Below are 24778 nucleotides of genomic sequence, written 5' to 3'. Positions count from 1 at the left end.
AATAGCCTGGCAGATTACGGTACCAGACACTGATATAGAGAGTGCCTGTATTACCATTTAAAAAATATCTGCAGAATATACTGTCCAAATACACTCAGGAATTCCTTTTGAATGACAAAATTGAGAGTCCAAGTCCTGTGCCAGAGATATGAGTACACAATCTAAGCTGGCACTCATAGTGAGGGAGTGCAGCTGTTTTAGCTGGTAGGAGGCTTATCTTACATAAAGCTGGACATGAGCTGTGCATACTTGCAATTAGATTTAGACCAGGATTCTCAGAAGTAGGCTACAAATGAAACCCATTAGAGCTCATACTGATATACAAGACTGCCATTTGGCATATCTTCAGCATTTTCAATTTTTCATTGGATGATGGAGAACATTTTGCAAGGTCTATCTCAGGTCAACATTTACCTGGATGATGTCCTGACAGCAGGGAAAATTAATAAGGAACACTTAGAGAACTTGGATATTGTCCGAAGATATTTTTCTGAGGCACGCGTACACCTTAGAAGGGAAAATGTGTGTTCCAGGCCCCTCAAGTGACCTACTTGGGATCCAGGGCCAACCAGACTGGGCTGATCAAAGGTGCCCTGGCTCCCTCATCTGTGAATGAGCTGAGGTAATATCTAGGCCTGGTAAATGATTACAGAAAGTTCATTTACAACCTTGCACCATTGCATCAACTGCTAAAAAAGGCTCAGCCTTGGAAATCATCTTACTGACGGGCCCTAGCTTTCGATGAAGTACAGAAGTAACTATTAGATTAGATTACTTACAGTGTCGAAACAGGCCCTTCATCCCAACAAGTCCACACTGACCCGCCGAAGCGCAACCCACCCATTCCCCTCGGGGAGAATGTGCAAATTCCACACAGTCAGTCGCCTGAGTCGGGAATTGAACCCAGGTCTCTAGCGCTGTGAGGCAGCAGTGCTAACCACTGTGCCACCGTGCCGCCCACTTTGCCACCGTGCCGCCCACTATCATCCTCTAATGTGCTGGCACAGCATGATCCCAAGAAAGATCTGGTATTGACACGTGAGGAGCCTCCCCATATGGCATTGGAATGGTATGAGCTCATAGGAAGCCCACTGGAGAGGAATACTTATGCATCCAAAACCTTGGCTAATGCAGATTGTATACGCCCAAGTAGAAAAAGAAGGACTGACAGTCACATTTGGAGTCAAAAAGTTCCATCAATACCTTTACGGGTGAAAATGTTTGATAATCTCAGAGCACAAACCTATATTTAGTTTCTCAAAGAGGACAAAGCAGTGCTGCCCATAGCTTCAGGCTGCATTCAGCATTCTAATACTAAGTGCTTCTAATTAAAAATTAGAACACTGTCCAGGAGGCCAGGTAGCGGGTCAGTTATAATATTGAATTTTCTGGACACGCTATAATATCACACAGCTGACAATATGAGATTTTGGATGCAGCAAGGTCCAGTCCTTTTAAAACTGAAACAATTAGTATTAATCAGGGAAACCAAAAGGCTGTCGCAGCTAGAATTAAAACCTTTATGGATCTGGGGAGACCAGCTCGTGGTAGAGGATGGCATATCGTTATAGGGAATGAGTGTGATTGTCCTGAGCAAAGGCTGCTGTTAAGTATTGGCTGGACTCCATCATGAAGATATTGATGAGGGAGTTATGCCTGGTGGCCAGGCTTGGATGCGAACAGAGCTGTGTTGGGGGAGCAGTGCCCACAGTGTCAACAAGGGCAAAAGTTACCAATAGCAATTCCCCCACATCATGGGAATAGCTGGGTAGACCTTGGACTCAGTTACACGTCAATTATGCAGGTCTTTTCATGCGTTCAATGTTCTTAATCATTATAGACACAGTAGTTGGATATGCATAGGGTCTATTTGTAAAACACTGGAGCAACGATAGAAAAATTGTGCACATCTTTTGCGACACGTTGAGTCCCAAAGGTATTGGTTACAGATAATAGCAGGGAATTTGGGTATTTTTTTAACGTTGAATGGGATTCGAGATATTCAGACAGTTCCATGCCATCTATCATCCAATGGCCTGGAAGAAAGAGCATCCATAGTTTGAAGATAGGACTGAAGAAACAGCCTACTGCCTCATTAGGTACCAGTTATCATGATTCTTTTTTATTATAGGACCACCCCTCATGCAACTACAGTGATAGCACAGGCAGAGTTGCTAATGGGGAGACGACTCTGCAACAAGCCAGGTCTGATCCTCCTGGTCTGTGGGGGTAAGGGGGGAGGGATGAACAATAGTGCTGAAACAGCATCAGGAACTCCAGTACCAAATCCAATACTCTGCCAAGCGAGAGAGACAGCTTGATACAGGGGACAAGATTTGATGCACAAATGATGGAAATGGTCCCAACTGGATCAGAGGTATGGTCGATGCAAGATCAGTATCAGTGACTTATAAAGTTTGAGTAGGGTACAACTGCCCTGAATAAGCATGGGGACCATTTGAAAACTGCAAGTTCACAGACTGCGTGGGAGCAAAATGTGTCCTGTTCCTGAAGCCTTCAGAAATACTTCAGCAAGCCGAAGATTCACCCTCTCCATCAAACATTGTCGAGTCCTCTGAATCAGAGACAGACATTACGGAAGTAGTCGCCTTGATGCTTCTGCCTCTGGAAGAAGGGAGTGAAGATGCTCCAAGTCCAAGAGGCGAACTCTCATTTATCACATGTCTCACGTGTTGGATTCTGAGTTGTACGTCCCTGACCCAGTGTTAAAGTGCCTCGGGAGGCTCTTATTCAATCAGACCACCTCGTGTCTGTGGACTGGGGGGGGGGGGATTGTACTGAATATAACAAGGTCAGCCAGCTGGAACTCATAGAATATGAGTTCCCTGATGGGGGCTGTTAATCTGGTCCAATCAGGGAGCCTTGGCTGACAAAAGAAAGGATTGCTGTCAGGGATATTGAGGTCCTCAATGCCTGACTCAGCGGGAGGCAGTGCTATTGTCAAGTGCTAACCTTTTGTAAACAAAAGTGATTGGTGATGGGATGCTGGCCTCTGAAGAGTTATTTCAACCCTCTGCCTGCCCTCTTGGGTAAACATAGAAAATGCCTTGCCACTACTGAGGAAATTATTTAATATCTTTGTGTTCTGGCCAATATTTAACATCAATAAAGGAAATTATCAGGTCATTGTCTCATTTTCATGAGATCTTGCTTTGTGCAAATTGGCAGCTATGCTTCCCATGTGACAACATTGGCACTTCATAGGTGGTGAAATTCTTTATGTCACTCCTATGTCCTGAAAGGCACTAGATAAATGCAGTTCTTCATGTATTTGACCAAATATCAGCTTTTCCTAGGCTCTGGCTCCATTATAGCCAATGACGAAACAACCTCAGATAATCATTAAGTGTGCTACTTAGTCTCATGGTTTTGCCAATGGCGTGCTGATATTACTTTTGATGGCTCCCAGCCTCCTGTGGAGTAGAGACCACAAAGGACCTATAGGTGACTCTGTCATTGTCTGGTGCTGCGGTTTGGTATTGCCTATTGATTGTTGGCCGATTCATTTCCTGGGAGGTGTCTGATGCACGTGATATCACCTCGATACCCTGCTTACTTCAGACATGTCACTGTCCTGACAGTGATGAACTTATGGCAGATGTGAGGCCTTTGAATTCCAGCTGCCAGACTGTCCCCCTCTGATCTCCCAGCACGCTGAAATTGGCCAAGAAAACAGACAGTCTGGATCAAGACAGCTCATCATATTAATAGGGGCATTTCTGAGATGCCCACGTTATGTTTACCAGTTTCTGGGGGGCTTTGCTCTCCATATTTTTATTCATTAATGGGATGTGGATGTCACTGGCAAGACCACATTTATTGCCCGTCCCTAATTGCTCTTGAACTGACAGTCTTACTAGACCATTTCAGAGGGAAGTTTAGAATTATCCACATGGCTGAAGGTCTGGAGTCACATGTAGGCCAGATCAAGTAAAGGCAGCAGATTTCCTTTCCTAAAGGACATTAGTGAATCAGATGGGTTTTTATGACAATCAACAATGGTTTGATAGTCACCATTATTGAGGCTAGTTTTCATAGTCATAGAGATCTACAGCCCTTTGGCCCATCATGCCCACACTGTTATTCTAATCTAATGGCACTTGGTCCGTGGCCTTGAATGCCTTGGCACATCTAAATACTTCTTAAATGGTAACAGGGTTTCTGCCTTTACCACTCTTACAGGCATTGAGTCCCAGATTCCCACTAATCTCTGGGTGAAAAAGTGTTTTCTGACATTCCTTGAAACCTTCTTTCCCGTACCTTAAATCTATGTCCCTGGTCATTGTTCCCTCCATCAAAGGGGAAAGTTTCTTCCTATTTATCCTTTCTAATAATTATAAATTTTAAAACTCCTCTGCTGTAAGGAAAACAACCTTAGTCTATCCAATCTCTCTTCACAACTGAAACTCTGCAGGCAACATTCTGGTAAATCTCCTCTGCACCCTCTCTGGTACAATCACATCCCTCCCATAATGTGGTTTGCATACAATAATCCAGCTGTGGCCTAACGGATTTCTTATACTGTTCCAGTATAACCTTCCCGCTCTTAAATTCTCTGGCTAGACCATTTCAGAGGGCATTTGAGATTCCACCGCATTGCTGTGGGTTTGGAGTTAAATGTAGGCCAGACCAGATGAGGATGGCAGATTTATTTCCCTGAAGGACATTAGGGAGCCAGGTGGGCCTTTCTAACAATTGACAATGGTTTTATGGTCATCAGTAGATTCTTACTTTCCCTAGACCTTTTTAAAAATTGAATTCAAACTGCACTGTCTGCCATGGTAGGGTCTTAACCCAGGTTCCCAGAGCATTAACTGAGTTTCTGGATTAGGAGGTCTGATAATAATACCACTAAAGCCAGCACCTTTCCCATGTTTGATTAGATTAGATTCCCTACAGTGTGGAAACAGGCCTTTGGCCCAACCGGTCTACACCGACCCTTCAAAGAGTAACTCACCCTGACCCATTTCCCTCTGACTAATGCACCTAACACTATGGGCAATTTATCATAGCCAATTCACCTGACCTGCGCATCTTTGGACTGTGGGAGGAAACCGGAGCACCCAGAGGAAACCCACGCAAACACGGGGAGAATGTGCAAACTCCACACAGACAGTTGCCCGAGGCTGGAAGGTATGAACCCCTTGGTGCTGAATCAATGATAGGAACCTCTGGCCAGTAGCAACCTGGACCTCTGCAGCCACTTTATTTTGCTCATTTGTGCTCTATTAACTCTTAATTTCTCTACAACCTTTGACCTGCGTGTAGCTATGCTTGGAAGACTGAAGGTAGTGATGTAAGTGCCAGTTGAGTGGCATAGCATTGCAGCCTTCTCCATTCCTAAGAAAGCAGTCAAAAATAAAATGTAAAAATGCTGCCTCAAACAACCTCCTTCTGAAACAGTTAGGTGTCAGCCATTGGATCAATGGTAACACTCTTGCTTCAAATAGTCATGGGTTCAAATCTTGCACCTGAGGCTTGAGTATATAATCCAAGTTGACACTCCAATGCAGTACTGCAGGGATGCTGCACTGCTGGAGATGCCCTCTTTTCCAGTCAGACATCAAACTAAATGTCTTTGCCCTCTCAGGTGGATGTGAAAGGTGTGATGAAATTATTTTAGAGTAGCCAAGGGGGAAATTTTCCCTGCCATCCTGGTCAATCATCTCTAAAACAGATGATTGGTCTGTCTACCCCATGACTGATTGTGATAGATATCTGCGTACAAATTGGTTGTCGTGATTGTTACATTATAACAGTGTAGTGACCACTATAAAACATTTCTCTAGCTTTAAAGCTAGATGTCCTAAGGTAATGAAAAATATTATATATAAAAATAATTTTGTTCTTCAAGAGCTGTTGCACATAAAACTTTCCATATTCATTTGGGAATTCTAAGTAGTTCATGCATCCGAGGGTGTTCCCATTTGTGCTGTGCATCCCTTGGGCTGCTTCTATTGTTGTAGGTTGAAATCTGGGTCACCTTCTGCTACTATAATTGAAACATTTTCTTATTTCTCTTTGTGAAACAGCTTGAAAGGATGAAGAAAACATCAAAATGACTTACTCGTTTGTCGAAATTTTACTGGTGCTCATAGGTATAGAATTGTCTTCCCTTAGCAGATTTCTTAAAGACTAATATTTTTGTTTTTTTTAAAGATAAAAATCACTCTCAGGATGTGGGCTTCACTGGCAAGGACACTATTTGTTGCTTTACATAATTCGCTTTTTCAGCGGCTTCAGAAAAGTAGCCAACGATGCGTCAGAGTCACATATATGCAAAGCTAGGTGAAGATAACAGGGTTCCTCCCCTAAAGCATATCAGCAAGTGGCTGGCTTTATAACAGTTTTACCAACACTTCTACTAGTGCTAACTTTTGATTAAGACTTTTTTCAACCTGAATTCACATTTGGGGAGTCCAGAACATGGGCACCTTAAAAATTGAACGAGATCATTCTGATGTGATGTCAGGAATCACTTCTTTACATGAAAGGATAGTGCCATTCTTCCTTTCGAAAATGCAGCAAGACCTGGGAAATAGCAATTTTTGCTGTGTAAAAGTATTCAGGGCCATGAAATAAGGTGGGTAAATGGAGTGGCGATACAGATCAGCCATGATTGCCTTGAATAGTGCAGTTGGCTCAAGGGCTGAATGATTTACTGCTGCTCGTAAATAAATTCTCAAAGTGTTGCAATGAGACTTGCCCTCATTTTCTGGATTGTCAGTCCACACTGTACTTCCTAATTCTGTAGCCCTTTATGACATAGGATGGGTAGGAAGGAAACTCTCATTAATTGTACAAGATGCTCCCTTGGCTTTTAAAACAAGCTGTTCTGATGGGGCCATCTTCTCATTGATGGGAAAGGAGGGTTTACATGAACATGGTCTTCCAGCATCTGTACAGAATTCTGAAAGTGTGTGTGTGAGACTAAATTTGCCAAAAGTCCATTTCATGCTGCTGCTGGTAACTGACTTCAACATTTCCCATTTCTAAACCACTCTTTAGCGTCATTCAGATAAGAACAGGCCAATACATCTTACCACAGTTTTAAATTGTCTTGTTTGAAATTTTAGTTCTTTTTTGAAAATGTGGATTGATACTTTCATATAAAAAACTAATATCAACACGGCAAGAACAGTCATCCCCTCCCATTGAAAAACACCAGAAGTCTGGCAGAACTGGGTCAGTTGTCATTCTGCTACCTTTCCCAAGGCCATTAATGAAAGCAGTATGACTTTCATCAGATAAAGGAGGCAATTCAGCTCTTCAAGCCCAATCTGATGTTCAATTAGATCATGACTGATAGTTTTCTTAACTCCATTTATCCACACTGATACAATATCAATTGATACACTTTCCATCAAAAATCTAGCAACTTCACATTTCAACCTTGCTGGTTTGAGGCAGAACAGCTTTTCTGGGGGATGTTAGGGTGCATGGATTGGGGAACGGTCTTTGCGGAAGGCGGAAAGGGGTGGCAGGTGCGAAGAGACATCCAGCATTTCATTCATCTTCTGGTGTTTTTTTAAAAAAAGTGTTTCCTGAATTTATTATTGCATAGCCTAGAACCAATTTTAATTTTGTTTGCCCTTTGTTCTATATTGTTCCATCAGAGAAAATATTTTTTCATTTATCTGATTGAATACGTACAATATTTTAAACAGCTGGAGTATATCAACCTTTTCCATTTAAATGCAAGGAAATACAAGACAAGTTAAAAACGTACAATGGGTACAATACAAAACTCAGAAATTCTCACTCCTCTGCATTTCACATGTAGGCTGCAAACTTCAAGCAACCTGTCTTCATAATTGAACCCTCTGAGTTAGGGATCAGGAACCTGCTGCTCCTCTGGCACCATTACTTGGTTCTGCTGACTACGCACTGTGATTCATTCAGCTCTGGGGGTGCCAACCCTCCAGGGTTGTTCTGAAGTCTCCAGGAGTTAAAGACTAGTCTCCAGAGTATGACTGGGAGCAATCCAGGAGAAAAATCCTACAGAGGCATTAAAATGTTTTATGTGCCTTATTCGCTTTTGTTGAATTGGTTTAGAAACATAGAAAATAGGGACAGGGGCAGGACATTTTACCCTTTGAGTCTGCTCAGCCATTCAGTACACTCATGGCTGATCAGCCAACTCAATACCCTGTTCCTGTTTTCTCTCTATGCTCTTTGATCCCTTTAGACATAAGGACTATATCTAACTCCTTCTTGAAAACACTGAAGGTTTGGACCTCAGCCACTTTCTGTGACAGAGAACTCCACAGGCTCACCATTCTCTGGATGAAGACATTTCTCCTCATCTGAGTCCTAAAGGGTCCACTCCATATCCTTAAATTGTGATCCCGGTTCTGAGCTCCCAAGTTTCTGACATGTGTCTGGTCTACTCCTGTTAGAATTTTATGGGTTTTTACATGACTCTCTTAATTATTTCAAACCCCAGTGAACATAATCTCTCTTCGTAGATCAGTCCTGCATCCCAGAAATTAGTCTGGTAAATAGTTGTTAAACTCCCTCTGTAGCTGAAACATCCTCAGAAAAGGAGACTAAAACTGTTTACATTACCACAGGTGTGATCTTACCAAGGCCGTACAATTGCAGCAAGACTTCCCCACTCCTGTACTCGAATCCTCTCAACTTCCTGTTTTTGCTACTAAAGTGGACAACCTCACATTTATCCATATTGTACTTCACCTGACATGCATTTGTCGACTCTACTCAACTTGTCTAAACCACACTGACGCATCTCTGCATCCTCCTCACAGCTCGCTGTCCCACCCACCTTTATATTGTTTGTAAACATGGAGATATTATCTTAATTCTGTCACCTAAATAATTAATATATATTGTGAGTGACTGGTGTCCAGGCTACTGGGGACTGCCTGGCACTCAGAAAAAAACCGGTTTATTCCTATTCTTTGTTGCCTGTCTGCCACCCAGTTTTCTATAAATGGCAGTACACCATCCCCAAATCCATGCTCTTTAATTTTACAAACTAATCTCTTATTAAATGTCTTCTGCAAGTCCAAGTAAACCACATCCACTGCTCTCCCCTTATCAACTATATTAGTTACATCCTTGACAATTTCCAGCATATTTGTTCAGCGTGATTTCCCTTTTGTAAACCAATGCTGACTCTGTCTGATCTTGTTGCTGTTTTCCACATGCTCTGCTATGAAATATTTTAAATGGTCATTAACATTTCCCCACTACTGATGTCAAACTAACTGGTCTATAATTCCCTGTTTGCTCTCTACCTCTTTTAAAATTTTTTTTTAGCCATGTTTTAACCCATAAGAATCTAGAATCTGTAGAATTTTGAAACATAACCACTAATATATCCATAATTTCTGAACATATTAATTAAGTATTCTGGGGTGTTGATTATTAGACTTTGGGGATTTATTACCCTCAAACCCATCAATTTCCCCAACAAAGTTTCCCTATGAATACTGATTTCCTGTGGTCTCCAACATTTGTGGGACACTATATGTGCCATCCTTTGTGAAGACGGAACCAAAATATATATTTAATTGGTTTGCCATCTCTTTGAACCCCATGATAACTTATTTTTTTGACTGTAAGGGACCTACATTTGTCTTCACTAATCTGTTTTCTGTTTACCTACCTATAGAAGCTTATACAATCAGTTTGGATGTTCTCCACAAGCTTAATTTCGAAACCTATTTGCCAACCTCTTCATCAATTCCTTTGTCCTCCTTTGCTGAAGTCCAAACTGCTCCCAATCCTTACGTCTGCTGCATTTTTTGGTCAATTTTTATGCATATCCTTGAATCTAATACTGTCCTTAATGTTCTTTGTTGGGTCACCTTTCCCATTGTATTTTTGTCCAGACAGGAATGAACAATCATTGCAGTTCCTCCATTGGCAATCCACCGTCATTCCTTTTAAGCACCATTTCCCAGTTTATCATCGCCAGCTTGCACCTCATTCCATCGTAGGTCCCTTTATTTAATTTCAGGACCCAGGTCTCAAAATCAACTACATCACTCTCCACCTGAATGAAGAATTCTGTCATATTATGGTCACTCTTTCCTAAGCAGTCTTGCATAGCTAGACTGCCAATTATTTCTTCTTCATTATGCAATGCAGAGTCCAAAATGATCTGTGTACAGTTGGTTCACCAATGTATTGATCCAGAAAAATAATCTCATGCACACTCCAGGAATTCCTCCTCTATGACATTGTTACTGATTTGATTAGCCCAATCTACATTCAGATTAAAAGTTACACATAATTAAAGGTGTTCTTTATTATTTTATTATTGTATTACTCTACTGCTTGAGACTCTGATTTCCTGTTTAATGCCTTCGTGTTTGTTTGCTTTGACATTAAATAAAATTGGAGATGGGGTAACTGACTGTGGTAGGTTATGCAATGAAACCGCCAGGAAAATGTCTAACTAGCACTGGTAATTCTGTGAAGTATCCTGTTAAGTAAATAAAAAGAGCCTGTTTCCACTGGCAGGAAGATGACAAGGTCAGAAGTCACACAACCCCAGGTTAGAGTTTACCAGGTTTATTTGAAATTACAAGCTTTTGGAGCATTACCCCTTCATCAGGTTAAGTGGGAGAGATGCACACAGACACAGAATTTATAGGCAGAGAGACCAATCTGCAGAGAGGTCAAAAGATCATACAATTGAGTGGAGTGTCGACAAGCTGAATAATAGGTCTTTGCAGGTGATCAAGAGTGACAGACAGTATGAGTAAAGTGTCAACAGCTGATTAACAAGTGAAGGGATGACCTATAATCTGATTAAATGAGGCAGAAAGATAATTACAAAAAAACAAAAATAAGGTGACTGGGATAACATAATAATTATAAGAGTCGCATGCCGAGGGTCTAACCAAAGTAATAAGTAATCCAAAGCTCTACAAAACTAATTAAGGTAGAGAGATCATAACAATCTATCAAGGTGATAGTATCTAAACAGGACAATAAACCATTGTACAAGGATCCCCCAGCTTCTGTCACTACACTTGAGACTTCTTACAGAAACACAGCACCCATGGACCACTCAAAACAGGATCATTCTTCATCACAATAGAGGTTTCAGCACTCTACACCAGCATCCCCCATGATAACGGCATCGCTGCAATTAGCCTCAGTATTCAATACCAACAACTGCCAATCTCCAGGCACCATCCTACAACTCATCCGCCTCATCCTCAATCACAACTTCTTCACCTTTGACAACCAGTTCTTCATCCAGACACAGCCATGGGGACCAAAGTTTCACCCCAATATGCCATCATTTTCATGCACATGTTCGAACAAGACTTCTTTGCTGTGCAGGACCTCCAACCAACACTATACACCGGATACATTGATGACATTTTCTTCCTTTAGACTCTTGGTGAGCAATCACTGTATCAATTGCATAGCAATATCAACAAGATTTATCTCACCATCAGTCTTATCATGGACTACCTTTCAGAATCAATCTCATGCTTGGACACACGCATCTCCATCAAGGATGGACACTTCAGTACCTCACTCCATCTCCATCCCACAGATACCCTCACGATGCTACACTTTTCTAGCTTCCACCCTCAACATGTTATACCATGGACAAGCCCTGCACATACACAGGATTTGCTCAGATCAGGCACACTCTCATAAGAATAGGCTTCAATGCTCAACTCATTGATTGCTAGTTCTGACATGCCACAGCAAAAAGCCACAATGACCTCCTTAAAAGACAGATACAGGTCATGAATGATAGAGTCTCCTTCGTTGTTCAGTACTCCCCCAGAGCAGAGAGACTACGCCATGTTCTTCACAGCCTTCAGCCTGTCATAGATGATAATGACCATCTTGCCAAGATCATCCCTACACATTCACTTCTCACCTTCAAACAGCCGCTAAACCTGAAACAGACCATTGTTTGCAGCAAACTACCCAGCCTTCAGAATAACATCGACCACAACACCACACAACCCTGCCACAGTAACAGCTGCAAGACATGTCAGATCATCGGTATGGATACTACCATCACATGTGGGAACATCACCCACCATGTACATGGCAGATAGTCACGTGACTTGGCCAATTTTTTTTCAGATTAGATTCCCTATGACATGGAAACAGGCCCATCTGCCTAACAAGTCCACACCAACCCTCTGAAGAGTAACCCACCCAGACCCAGTTCCCTCTGACTAATGCAGGTAACATGATGAACAATTTAGCATGGCCAAGTCACCTAACCTGCACATCTTTGGACTGTGGTAGGAAACCAGAGCACCCAGAGGAAAACCATGCAGACACTGGGAGTATGTGCAAACTCCACACAGACAGTCGCCTGAGGCTGGAATTGAACCTGGGTCCCTCGTACTGTAAGGCAGCAGTGCAACCACTGAGCCACCATGTTACCCTAATGTTGTCTACCTCATAAATGCTGCAGGCAAGGATGCTCCAAGGCATGGTATATTGGTGAGACCATACAGATGCAACAACAATGGATGAATGGACAACAATTATCAGACAGGAATGTTCTCTCCCAGATGGAGAATGCTTCAACTATCAAGGACATTCAGCCCCCGATCTTCGGGTAAACATTCTCCAAGGCAGCCTTCAAGATACACAATAATATAGAATTGCCAAGCGGAAACTGATAGCCAAGTTCCGTACCCATGAAGACAGCCTCAACCAAGACCTTGGGTCATGTTGCAGCACTTTATTGAATCAATATATCATTTCAATTGCATGACACTGAAATCTTTTGTTATAAATTCTGTGTCTTATAACCCTGTCTCACCTGATGAAGGAGCAGTGCTCCAAAAGCTAGTACTTCATAATAAACCCATTGGCCTATAACCTGGTGCTATGTGATTTTTAACTTCATTTACTCAGATTGTAGGTCATCCCTTCACTTGTTATTGACACTTTACTCACACCATCTGGCACTCTCGATCACCTGCAGAGACCTGCTATTCAGCCTGTTGACACTCCACCCATACCATTTGTGCAATCTTTTGATCTCTCTGCCCATTGGTCTCTCTGCCTGTACATTCTGTGCCTGTGTGCTTCTCTTTTGCTTCACCCAAAGAATCGCTCCAAAAGCTTGTGATTTTAAATAAACCTGTTGGACTATAACCTGGTGTTATCGGACTCCTGAGCAGTCCAACACTGGTGCCTCCACATCAGGAAGATGATAATCATTGGGCAGATATTTGACCAATTGGTAAAAGAAACAAACTGGAGATGAAGAGGAGGGATGAAGGTTTCAAACCATTAGTGGCTTGTGGTTGGGGTAAAGTACTGCCACCAATCCTCATTTCTCTGAGTATTAGGGCCTACCCAAATTAGCACTGGTACAATGTAAGTCTTATTGAAAAGAAGCACCAGCCATACTTAGCAAGATATAGTTTATTCCATGATAGCAATGGGCATGAGTTACATTGTCGTCAGGTCGAACTAGTCAGGAGCCAGAGATGATACACCTGTCTTTCTCAGGACCTTATACTGGATTCTTCTTCATCACCCAGCGACTATGTGACATCATCAGATTGGGTAGAGCTTCATGCAGCTTTAATATGATATCTTTCAGAACCATTACCTTATAAGACAGAAAGCATTGCCTTGAATGGGTGATGGTAGCAGATTCAATATGAAATCTTTCAGAACCATTATCTTGTAGGATAGAAGGTATAGCCTGAATGGGTGATGGTAGCAAATTCAATATTGATTTTCAAAAGGGAATTGGTGAAAAGGTGAAGTTAACAGGGCCATAGGAGAAGAGTAGGGAGTGGCACTAATTCGATATCTCTGTTAATAAGCCAACACCATCTTGCTGCACTGAAGGCTTTTTTCTGGTCTGTAAGATTCTACTTAGTGTTACCTCTTACAGCTCAATAGCAGGATGTGTATAGCTATGTTGGTGCTTAAAGCTACTTCTGAGAGAGACATTGGGTTCTTGAGAGGATGTCTCCTCCTGGGCCACTGACGGTGCTGGAAGACTCTTCCAGTTCTACAATGTTAGAAAAGGAACAACCGAAGGAATGCTGGTTGTAATCTTCAAGCCGTGCCAGTGTTACCTGACACTTACATCTTTTTTGAGTGAGAAGGTAAATATGACATGGAGTAGGATGGTACTTCTCCTGACTTTGGGAGATTTCCACATCATTACTTTTCCCCTATTGCTTCTATGTTCTTGTATGGAAGGATGTCCAAGAGTATTCTCCGCAAAGAGCATCAAAAGCCATTGATTTATGACCTGCTCCAATTCCACTTCTTCTTTGCGTTGTGTACAAATTTATTATGTAAGCAAAGAAATTTTTCTCAGGAGGTTACCACCTCAAGAAGAAATACATGCTGGTGTCAAATCAAGCTGCAGTTTGTATGATGCGGCAGTAACTGGCCATGTGTCATTATTTAGGTTGATACATTTTAATGAAATGTCAGTTTGCCAAGTCTTTCAGTTGTAAGTTGCAGCTTGCACCTTAGAAGTCATAGAATCGCTACAGTGTGGAAACAGGCCCTTCGACGCAACATGTCCACATCAATCCTCTGAACAGTAATCCAACCAGACTCATTCCCCGACCCTATTACTCTACAGTTACTCTTGACTACACATTCCTGAACACAATGGGCAATGTAGCATGGCCAATTTGCCTAACCTGCACATCTTTGGATTGTGGGAGGAAACTGGAGCACTCGGAGGAAACCCACGCAGACACGGGAAGAATGTGCAAACTCGACACAGACAGTTGCCTGAGGCTGGAATCGAAGCCAGGTCTCTGGCACTTTGAGGCAGCAGAGCTAACCACTGAGCCACCATGCTGCTCCAAACATCTTAGCTCTGCTGTGGTATGGATTACTCTCTCAATGTTTCCCTTACTCTTGAGAAAGTGCATTTGTCACTTGGAAGTGGCCTGAGTGACTCTCATTTTGGGGAAAGCCCAGAATATGCACATCGTGCCATCTAATAATATAACCGAGGGTGCATGAATACTTCCCCATTGTGATGCGTACCGGATATTCATGTCTTCTGTACATCATCTCTCCATTATGTTTTCCAAAGTTGGACTGAGAGAACGGTAGGTAAAGTGAGATCAGATAATGACCAGCAAAGGTGCTTTATTTCACAGAGTGTGAATATACAAGGCTGGTTATGATCACTCTCTTGTAATTTTCTCTATACATGAGAGTTAGCGAAAGGACTATTGAAGTCTATAGGAACTGGACATGGATCACCAGTAAATGTGAATGTCGGTAAAGGTGCAGGTTCAACTGAGGGGAATTTGAGTCAGACCTTTCCCTTATTCTCATGCACACCATTGGCACTTATTCTGCTCAAATGTTTGAGTGTTGTAAAGCACATTCAGAGAAATCTTTCTAACTATGGCATGAAAGCGTTAATAGCAGACTGTGTCACTCTGCTGAAAACTTTGTGTGTGCATATGACACTTGCTGTATGTGGCCCACAGTGGGAAACTGGGGACAATTCTGAAAGTTGACAACTTGTATTTGAGTATCAGGCAATGAGTTGTTCACAGTTAAAGAACTGAAAAGGGGAGAAAATTAACTGGCTAAAAATTGAAACAGTGTCAAAGAAGAAAGATCCAGCTTGTCACAATGTTGGAGAAAATGATTGTGGAACAGATAGAAATGGTTAAAGCTGTCACATAATTTAAGTGGGACTTGGGCAAAGAAATGATGGACTGTCAGAGTCCTCATCAACTTTATCTAGCCAAAATGCAAGTCTTATCATGCTATGGATAGAACAACTTAGCAATGTCAATGCAACATGTTTCGGGATAGAGTGGTAGTGTGGTTGTTAAAGGACAAGCATTCTCCTGCTAGTGTGGAGCCTCACCCAAAAGCAATGGATATAGAGAAATCATTTGCAATTTTCCATTTGGAGAGCCATGGGCAAAGTGAAGATTACTTGCCATATGCTGTTGATGCAGTGAGACGTAAGACACGGACTATTTCTACAGCAGTAAAGAAGTTTGAGAAACAACTTTTCATTAAATTGTGCAGCTTAGAGTGAAAAAATAAGTAAAAGGTATTTGTACTGATTTGGAGGCAATGGTCTAAATGTTATTAATTCAAAATAGATTTCAAGAGAAAGAAATGAGGAGAAGTTTGTTCACAGAGGGGTTGCAGGAGCATGGATCACTTTGCCACAGGGAATAGTCAGGTTAGAGATCATTAATCAGACAAATTTAAAATTGAGCACCTTACTTGGGATTTTGAAAAGACATCAGTGGTGGTAGGGTTTGAGTTTCATAGGGACACAGACGCTAGAGATACATACAAATGCGGTGTTTTCCCAGTGGCACTGGGACCACATTGAAGTTTGTTTGCACTGTAAAATTCTACTGATTTTGTCATAAGGCATTTAGCATGTTTGTCTTCATTGCTCAGACGTTTGAGTATAGTTGGGGTGTCATGTTCAGGTTATACAGGACATTGTTGAGGCCTCATCTGGAGTATTGTGTCCAGTTCTGATCGCCATGTCATATTAAGCTACAGTGGGTTCAGAGAAGATTTACCTGGATGTTGTTGGGATTGGAGGGTTGAATTCATAAGGAGTGGCTGAATTGGCTGGGACTTTTTTCACTGGAGCATAGGAAGTTAAGGGATGACCTTACAGAGATTCATAAAATCATGAAGGCTAAAGATAAGGTGGATAGTAGGTCTTTTCCCTAGGGTTTGGGATTTCATGACTCATGAGTTGGGGGGAGGGGGGGGGTTGTATTTCTAAGGTGAGAGGAGAAAGATTACTAAAAAAATGAGGAGCAACTCTTTTTAAGAAAATGACTTGTATGTGAAATGAACTTCCAGAAGAAGCAGTGGATGTGGGTACAGTTAGAACATTTAAAAGGCATTTGGCTAAGTCCATGAATAAGAAAAGTTTGGGCCAACTGCAGGCAGGTGGGATTAATTTATTTTGGGATTATGATTGGCATGGACTGGTTGAACCAAAGGGCCTGTCTCTGTGCTGTACAACGTTATGACTCTATTTACGTTTTGAGGTGTGCACCAAACTTGCTCCTCAGTGGGCATTAAGGACTATGGTCATATGAGTAGGTAGGAGAAATGGGGTCCCATAGTTGAAGACAATGGTAAAGAACTGGGTTTTTAAAATAAGCTGTAAGTTTTAGACAATTGCTTAAATGCCAATTTCCTAACTTAGCATGATGGGATTAGACCTCTCAACTTCTAGAATGACCAATCCAGAACAATAATCACTTACAGTGCCGTACATTCATTGAAGCTCCAGAGCAGAAGGCTATCCAAAGAGGTTACACCTTCAGCGGAGCATGGCAAGGGATGGTTGCGTGTATGAAATGTATGGCCCTCTCAATTGTCAATCATAAGATTCCACATGGCACTTACCGGGCACAGAACGGTTCGTACCTGGAGCTGCTTACCTTGCATTGCCAGACACAGTTTTCTTCCTCTTAAACATATCAAGCAGGCTGTTAGATCGGCAGGCGGCTTTCCCATCGCCCACATGCATGCGCACGACATCAGAGGTGGTGAAGGCGCTACGGACATTGCGCTCTGGCTTGGCGATGATGATGTAGATCTTTGGAGTGAACATGCAGCCCAGAGCCACTGTCACACTTAAGCTGACCGAGAAACTGGTGGTGATAATTTTGTAGTTGCTGCCAAAGTAGATGGGGACAAAGGCCAGCCATATGATGCAGGTTGTGTACATGGTGAAGGCTATGTATTTGGCTTCATTGAAATTTGCAGGAACGTTCCTTGTCTTGAAGGCGTAGTAGGTGCAACTCATGATGAGAAGCCCGTTGTACCCTAGAGGGGCTACAACACCCAGGTTGCTTGTGTTGCAGATTAGGAAAACCTCATTGATGCTGGGGTAGGAGAGGACAGGGGTAGGGGGCTCGAGGATCAACAGTGTGACTACTATGGTCAACTGGACGCTGATCAAGATGGAAGCGATCACCAACTGAGCCCAAGCACTCATGAACCTTGGCTTGCGAGTGCAGATCTTCTTTTTGCTGCCAGCCAGGATCCTAGCAATACGGTTGGTTTTAGTCACTAAGGCAGAATAACACATGGCAGCAGCAAGCCCAACCAGGATCCTCTGAAAGTAGCAGGAGGCCAAGGTTGGCTTAGCCAGCAACGTGAATGGACAGATGTAGCCCAGGAAGATGCCAGCCAGGATGATGTAACAGAGCTCGCGGCTCGAAGACTTGACTACTGGAGTGTCCCTGTACAACACGAAGATAAGGGTAACAAACATGGTGGCTAGGATCCCTAAACAGGAGAAGACAACAGCGATAGCAGACTCCACGTCACTCCAGCTCAAGTGCTTCACATCAATCCTCTTGCAACCTGTGGAAAAGTAGGAAAAAAATGGTTCAGAAAACGAGTAGTTTGGTTGTCAGGCCCTCGTGCATCTCTTTATGAGGCTCAGCGTCAAAGTCTACTTGATAATGCTCTTGGGAAGTGACTTGTGATGTTTACGCAAGGGCAAATGTACTATAGGCTTATAGGTACTAAAGATACATAAATGCAACTCATTGGTTCATACAAACTATATTGGTGGTTTGTAAAATGGAATGGTTGATATTTTCTTTCATGCTGGAAAGCTAAGAAAAATGCCCACTTCTAGTGGAACCAGAAAGTAATGAAATTAATGGAAGGTAGGACTTTGGATTATTTCCTGAGAGCAAGATTGGAGCAATAGCATCCAATTGTAATCCATGGGTTATGAATAAGTAACAAGCCACCTGATATTTGTAAATATTGAAGTTCACTACCCTACTCGTATACACTTTCCCAGAAAATGGCTGAATGATAAGTGAGAAAAGTTTTCCAAAGTTTCCCAGTTTTCCTGTCAAGCCCAGGAATATATGGACTACATTTTACATTGGCAGAGCAAAAGCAAATTCTATTGGGCAAATGAGGCACAAAATAAATCGCTGGTGACAAATATTTTCATGATTGAAGTTGCATCATGGTGTTGCCATTTGGCTGCCTATTTTGTAGTTTGCTCAGGAGTTCTACTTTAAGTAGCTTAATGTTTTTGTGGGATTTGTGAATAGTTATCGCCCAATTGCTTGTTAGCAAATCCCATGCAATGCAAGTTGGGTGTGTGAGGTCAGAGACCAGATATTTTGATGTTTGATCCTGCCAAAGACTGGGTCCAGTATGTGGAAAGAACCGAGTTATTTTTTCAGGTTAAATGACATTGGTGCAGATGAAAAGCAAGGAGTAATTCCCCTGACAGCTTGTGGACCTGCAGCTTTATGACTAGGTTAAGATAATTGGCAGAGGCATGTGACTTTAGTTTAACCCTTTATGAGATGCTGAGAGACTGTTGGATATATGGGATTAATAATGTAACCAACTGGACTTAAGGAAGGTACAACACAGGCTTTATCATTGCAAAACGTAGCAAGTGAATAGAAATGGACCCCCTCGTCAGTCCAACTGGACCAACTATGGGGACACCACTTGAAAGCAACTACATAGCCTCACTCAGGACATATACTGAATAGAGAGATTCTAGGTCAGCTTGGAGCAATACCCCAGAACAAAGCCAAGCCTGGGCAAAGTGGTTAAAGTTTCTTCAGAATCTGGGCCGGCAAGCCATTGTCATTACTGCTGGCATGCAGACTCGAGACAGTGAGACGAAAATTGAGTAAGAGAACTCATAGACAGGTTTCAAGGGGATATACCCAGGTACACACCCTGGAAGGTCCACCGACACCTGTTTTGGAGCAGTTAAATTGCTTAGCAACATCCAAATCAGAGCCAGTCAAAATAAACGTTTGGTTCAATGGCTGTCCAGTTCTAATGGAGGTCGATACTGGCGTGGCTGTTTTGGTGGTCACAGAACCAGTTTTCAACAAAATTCACTCGGGACTCCAACCTTTAAGTTTGTGCAAGACGTCAGTTAGACCGAGAACGTATACTGGGGATTTTCTTTACAGATTAAGGGTACAACTTTGGTTTCGGTCTCTTATGAGAAGCAGCTGGTTCAATTACCATTGATTGTAGTAAAAGGTTTGGGTCCAAGCTTGATGGGTCGCAATTGGTTGAGAAAAAATTCACCCAGATTTGCTCAGCAATTTTTGATGAGAAAATGGCTGCCTGTGTGAAGTCCTTATTAAATACCTGAATGTTTTTCAGGAAGGTCTTGAGACAATCAAAGGACTCAAGGCTGCCTTGCATGTTGACCAGGAAGCAATTCCATGATTCTGCAAGGCCTGCCCAGTGCCATTAGCCTTACAGGCAAAAGTAGAGGCAGAAATCAGAAGGCTGGAACGCGACAGAATCATCAAACCAGTCCAGTTTGCAGAATGGGCAGCACCGATCATACCAATTGTAAAGCCCGACGGGTCGATTCGCCTTTGTGGGGATTTTAAACAAATGATAAACCGCTTTTCGCAGCTGGATAAATATTCCATCCCTTGCATAGAAACTTTTATACGCAAAACTGGCAGGGTAGCTGTCCTTCATGAAGCTGATCCATGTGTACTTGCAGTTGCGGTTCGATGAGGATTCCCAGAAGTATGCTACAATTAATACCCAAAAGAGTTTGTACCAATATATGAGACTGCCATTTGGGGTGTTGTCAGCTTATGCAATTTTTCAGCGGACGATGGAGAACATTTTCCAACATCAACCCCAGGTCACCATTTGTCTATGATGTCCTAATAACAGGGAAGACCAATAAGGAGCACTTATATAATTTGGACATAGTCCTTAGACATTTCTCCCTTATGCCTTTGAAAGGTTCTAGGCACCCCAAGCTGCCTTGAAACACTGTACAATGACCCACAGTGATGGCAGGGAGGGATTTCCTGGATTTTGACCCAACAACAGTAAAGTAAGAGTGATATTGTTCCAAGTCAGAATGGTGAATGATGTAACTTGGAGGGGAACTTTCAGATGGTGGTACTTCCATGCATCTGCTGCTCCAGTCCTTTTAGATGGTAGAGGATGCCAGTTTAAGTGCTGTCAAAGGAACCTTGGTGTGTTACTGTAGTGCATCTTGTAGATGGTACACCCTACTGCTACTGTACAATGGTGAACAAGGGAGGAAATATTGATGATGGTAGATGTGATCCCTGTCAAATGGGCTGCTTTGTCCTGGATGGGAGTCAAGCTTCTTGAGTGTTGATGGAGCTGCACCCATCCAGGCAACTGAGAAGTATACCATAACACTCCTGACTTGTGTATTTTGACTGGCTTTGTTGTAATAATGGGTGAGTTGCTCGCAGCAGAAATTCTAGCCTCTAACTTGCTTTTGTAGCCAGAGTTTGTATGTGGCAAATTCATTTCAGTTTCTGGCCAATGGTATCTCCCGGGATGTTGATTTTCACTAATAACACACTATTCTAGGTTAGGCCTTCCGCTGGTCTCCATTGTTCAATTCAGAATATTTCAATCTGATCAGTTATAGAGGCACACTACTTTTTACCTTGTTCAGACAATTCCCACAAGCCCAGTGGAGGACTCTGTGCCCTCAGCCACAGCAACATTCAGTGCAAAGTTTCATGAAAATAAATGGACAAGGGTAAAATAAATGGAGGCTGCTGTTCACTCATCAGTTAAAGTATGTCCTGGCTCATTGTGCATTGAACTATTGAGGACATTAAAGAAATTGGAAGGAGACTCCTCCAGTACGTGACAAGGATGTTCCAGATATTAGTCAGCCTTTATATGAAATGAGGCCAGTTTCATCCAGGACAGCAACAGAAGTTGCTACAACTGATCTTGCTACATCAGATGGTGAGAGAAATATGACTTAATTGCTTCCTGCTGATCCTTGCAAAACAGGGTGAGAATATTATATGAGGATAGGTTTGGATTTTATGTAATGCTGTTCATGGTGAAAAGACTATGGAAACTGTGGTGAAAACACTATAAAAACCAGAGCTTACAACCACCTGGAGATATGAAAAATATTGGGGCTGTTCTGGCTATGTAATGGGACCTCCAGCAGCAGGTGGCATTGGTGAGGGAGGTCAGCTGGAACAGTCAAACAGAACCCCCACCCCTACCCCAAGAGAAAAGGGTGACTTTCAGGGAAGGAGGCCTGATAGGTCACAGAATCCCTACAGTGTGGAAACAGATCCTTTGGCCCAACAGGTCCACACCGACCCTTCAGATCCATTCCTCTACATTTAACCCCTGACTAATGCACCCAACCTGTACATCCCTGAACACTATGGGCAATTTAGCATGGCCAATCCACCCCAATCTGTGCATTTTAGGGTTGTGGGAGGAAACCAGAGTGCCTGGAGGAAATCCACACAGACGGTCACCCAAGGCTGGAATTGAACCCAGGTCCCTGGTGCTGTGAGGTAGCAGTGCTAATCACTGAGCCACCTCGCCGCCCATTATAGCTAGGTAAATACTGTGTCTTCTTCTTTAAACATTAATATTCCTTCATATTTGCAATGATCTGATAACAGTGTAATAAATAATCCCTGCTTCATGATCTTTGGGATGCCCGTACATTCAAATTTCATGTCACATAGTGAAAAAAAGACTATAAAGTGAAGACCTACTCAAGATCTTTAACATTATGAAGAAATCTGAAAGGGGTGGACCTGGAGAAGATGTTTCCCCATTTTATTTTTAAATAAAATCCCTACAGCTGGCTATTTGGCCCATCAAGTCTACATTGACCCTCTGAACAGCGTCCCATGCAGGCTTATCCCCCTTACCTTATCCCTGTATTTTCCCATGCCTAATTTATCTAATCTGCACATCCTAGGACTGCTGGAGGAAACCCATGTAAACAAACTCGCCCAAAGGAGGGATTGAACCTGAGTCCCTGGCACTGTAAGATAGCAGTGCTAATCACTGAGCCACCATGCCACTAAAAATGAGGGTCACTGTAGGAGATAGCAACTAATAAAGCCAGTAAGGAATTCAGCAAATTATTTCCTGCCTAAAAACTTGTGAGAATGTGAGACTTGCTACTGCATGGAGTGGAACAAAGTGAGGACTGCAGATGCTGGAGATCAGAATTGAAATGTATGGCGCTGGGAAAGCACAGCAGGTCAGGCAGCATCTGAGGAGCAGGAGAATCAATGTTTCACGACATAAGCCCTTCATCAGGAATGTGGAGCATGAAAGGAATATAAATAGGAGGTTAGGGGTGGGGGTGAGGTAGCTGGGAAGGTGATAGGTAGATCCAGGTTGGGGTGATAGTGATATGTTGGCGGGGAGGGTGGAGTGGATAGGTGGCAAGGAAGATGGACAGATATGTTCAAGAGAGTGGTTTGAACTGTTCTATCTGTCCATCTTCCTTCCTACCTATCCACTCCATCCTCCCCTCTGACCTATCACCACCACTGCCCACCTGCATCTACCTATCACTTTCCCTGCTCCCTCACTCCCCTACCCCACCCTCCTATTTATTTCTCAGCCCCCTTCAGCCCCCACATTCATGATGAAGGGCTTATGTCCGAAATGTCAATTCTCTTGCTCTTCTCTTGCTGTGCTTTTCCAGCGCCTCACTTTATGACTACAAGGAGTGGACCAGTTGACTAGAATAGATGCATATAAGTGAATGCTTCACAACTATAAGGACTAAATAGATATGTTGATAGATATGCGATGATGTACCATCGACATACTAAACTGTTGGGCTCAATGATCGTTTCCTGTGCTGGACATAGAGTCATAGAGTCAGGCAGCACAGAAACAGGCCTTTCATCCAACCAATCCATGTTGAACATAATCCCAAACTAAACCTTCTATATAACTCAAATGAAAATTGGGTAGTTGGGCAGCTGGTGGCCATGAATTCATTACTCCAGCAAAAGTTATCATTATGGTGTTGGGGAATATTAAAAGCACACAGCCTTAACATCTTTCATAGAGATGTATAGCATCCAAACAGAGCTTTTGGTCCAACTTGTCCATGCCGACTACATATCCCAACCCAATCTAGTCCCACTTGCCAGCACCCGGCCCATATCTCTCCAAACCCTTCCTATTCATATACCCATCCAGATGCCTTTTAAATGTTGCAATTGTACCAGCCTCCACCACTTCCTCTGGCAGCTCATTCCATACATGTACCACCCTCTGCGTGAAAAGCTTGCCCCTTAGGTCTCTTTTATATCTTTCCCCTCTCACCCTAAACCTATGACCTCTAGTTCTGGACTCCCCCACCCCAGGGAAAAGACTTTGTCTATTTACCCCATCCATGCCCCTCATGATTTTATAAAGCTCTATAAGGTCACCCTCCAGCCTCCGATGTTCCAGGGAAAACAGCCCTAGCCTGTTCAGCCTCTCCCTATATCTCAAATCCTCCAACCCTGGCAACATCCTTGTAAATCTTTTCTGAACCCTTTCAAGTTTCAAAACATCTTTCCGATAGGAAGGAGACCACAATTGCATGCAATAATATTTCATGAAGGTCAAGACAAAAGACATTGGATGGAATCTCCACTTTTGATCTAACTGTGGTGGTATGTGTAAAATAGGCAAGATTCCCTCATTCCCATCAATACAGACTGGAAAGCACAACAGATCACGCACCTATTGTGCACTTAGGTGGTCACTGGGATAGTGATCTCCTGCCTCAGGGTCAATCAAGCTGCTGGCCAACTGGAGTCACAGAAGTCCAGAAGCTGTGGGCATGGGAGGTGGGGGAATTGGTTGGAGGGGAGATGATGTGGTGGGAGTGTGGGGTGCCATGCAGAGATGGGGGGTGTCAGGGGGCTTGGAGGCAAGGTTAGCTTCTGTCCTTCGTGCCCACAAACAAACACAGATTGGAAAA

The 24778-nt window shown here is 42.8% G+C and overlaps 1 protein-coding gene across 1 annotated transcript in view; it reads right to left on the bottom strand.

Annotated features, from left to right (window-relative positions):
* LOC122553027 (metabotropic glutamate receptor 1-like) overlaps positions 1-24778 on the bottom strand; it is a 64060-nt gene that overhangs the window by 12449 nt on the left and 26833 nt on the right. Inside the window, exon 5 of the mRNA XM_043696456.1 lies at positions 17430-18360. Coding sequence (XP_043552391.1) covers positions 17430-18360 — 931 coding nt within the window. The remainder of the gene's footprint in view (positions 1-17429; positions 18361-24778) is intronic.

This window comes from Chiloscyllium plagiosum, chromosome 9 (genome assembly GCF_004010195.1).
Source record: "Chiloscyllium plagiosum isolate BGI_BamShark_2017 chromosome 9, ASM401019v2, whole genome shotgun sequence".
Classification (NCBI taxonomy): Eukaryota; Metazoa; Chordata; class Chondrichthyes; order Orectolobiformes; family Hemiscylliidae; genus Chiloscyllium; species Chiloscyllium plagiosum.
Note: the sequence above shows the minus strand (reverse complement) of the source record. Positions and strands in the feature narration are given on the sequence as shown.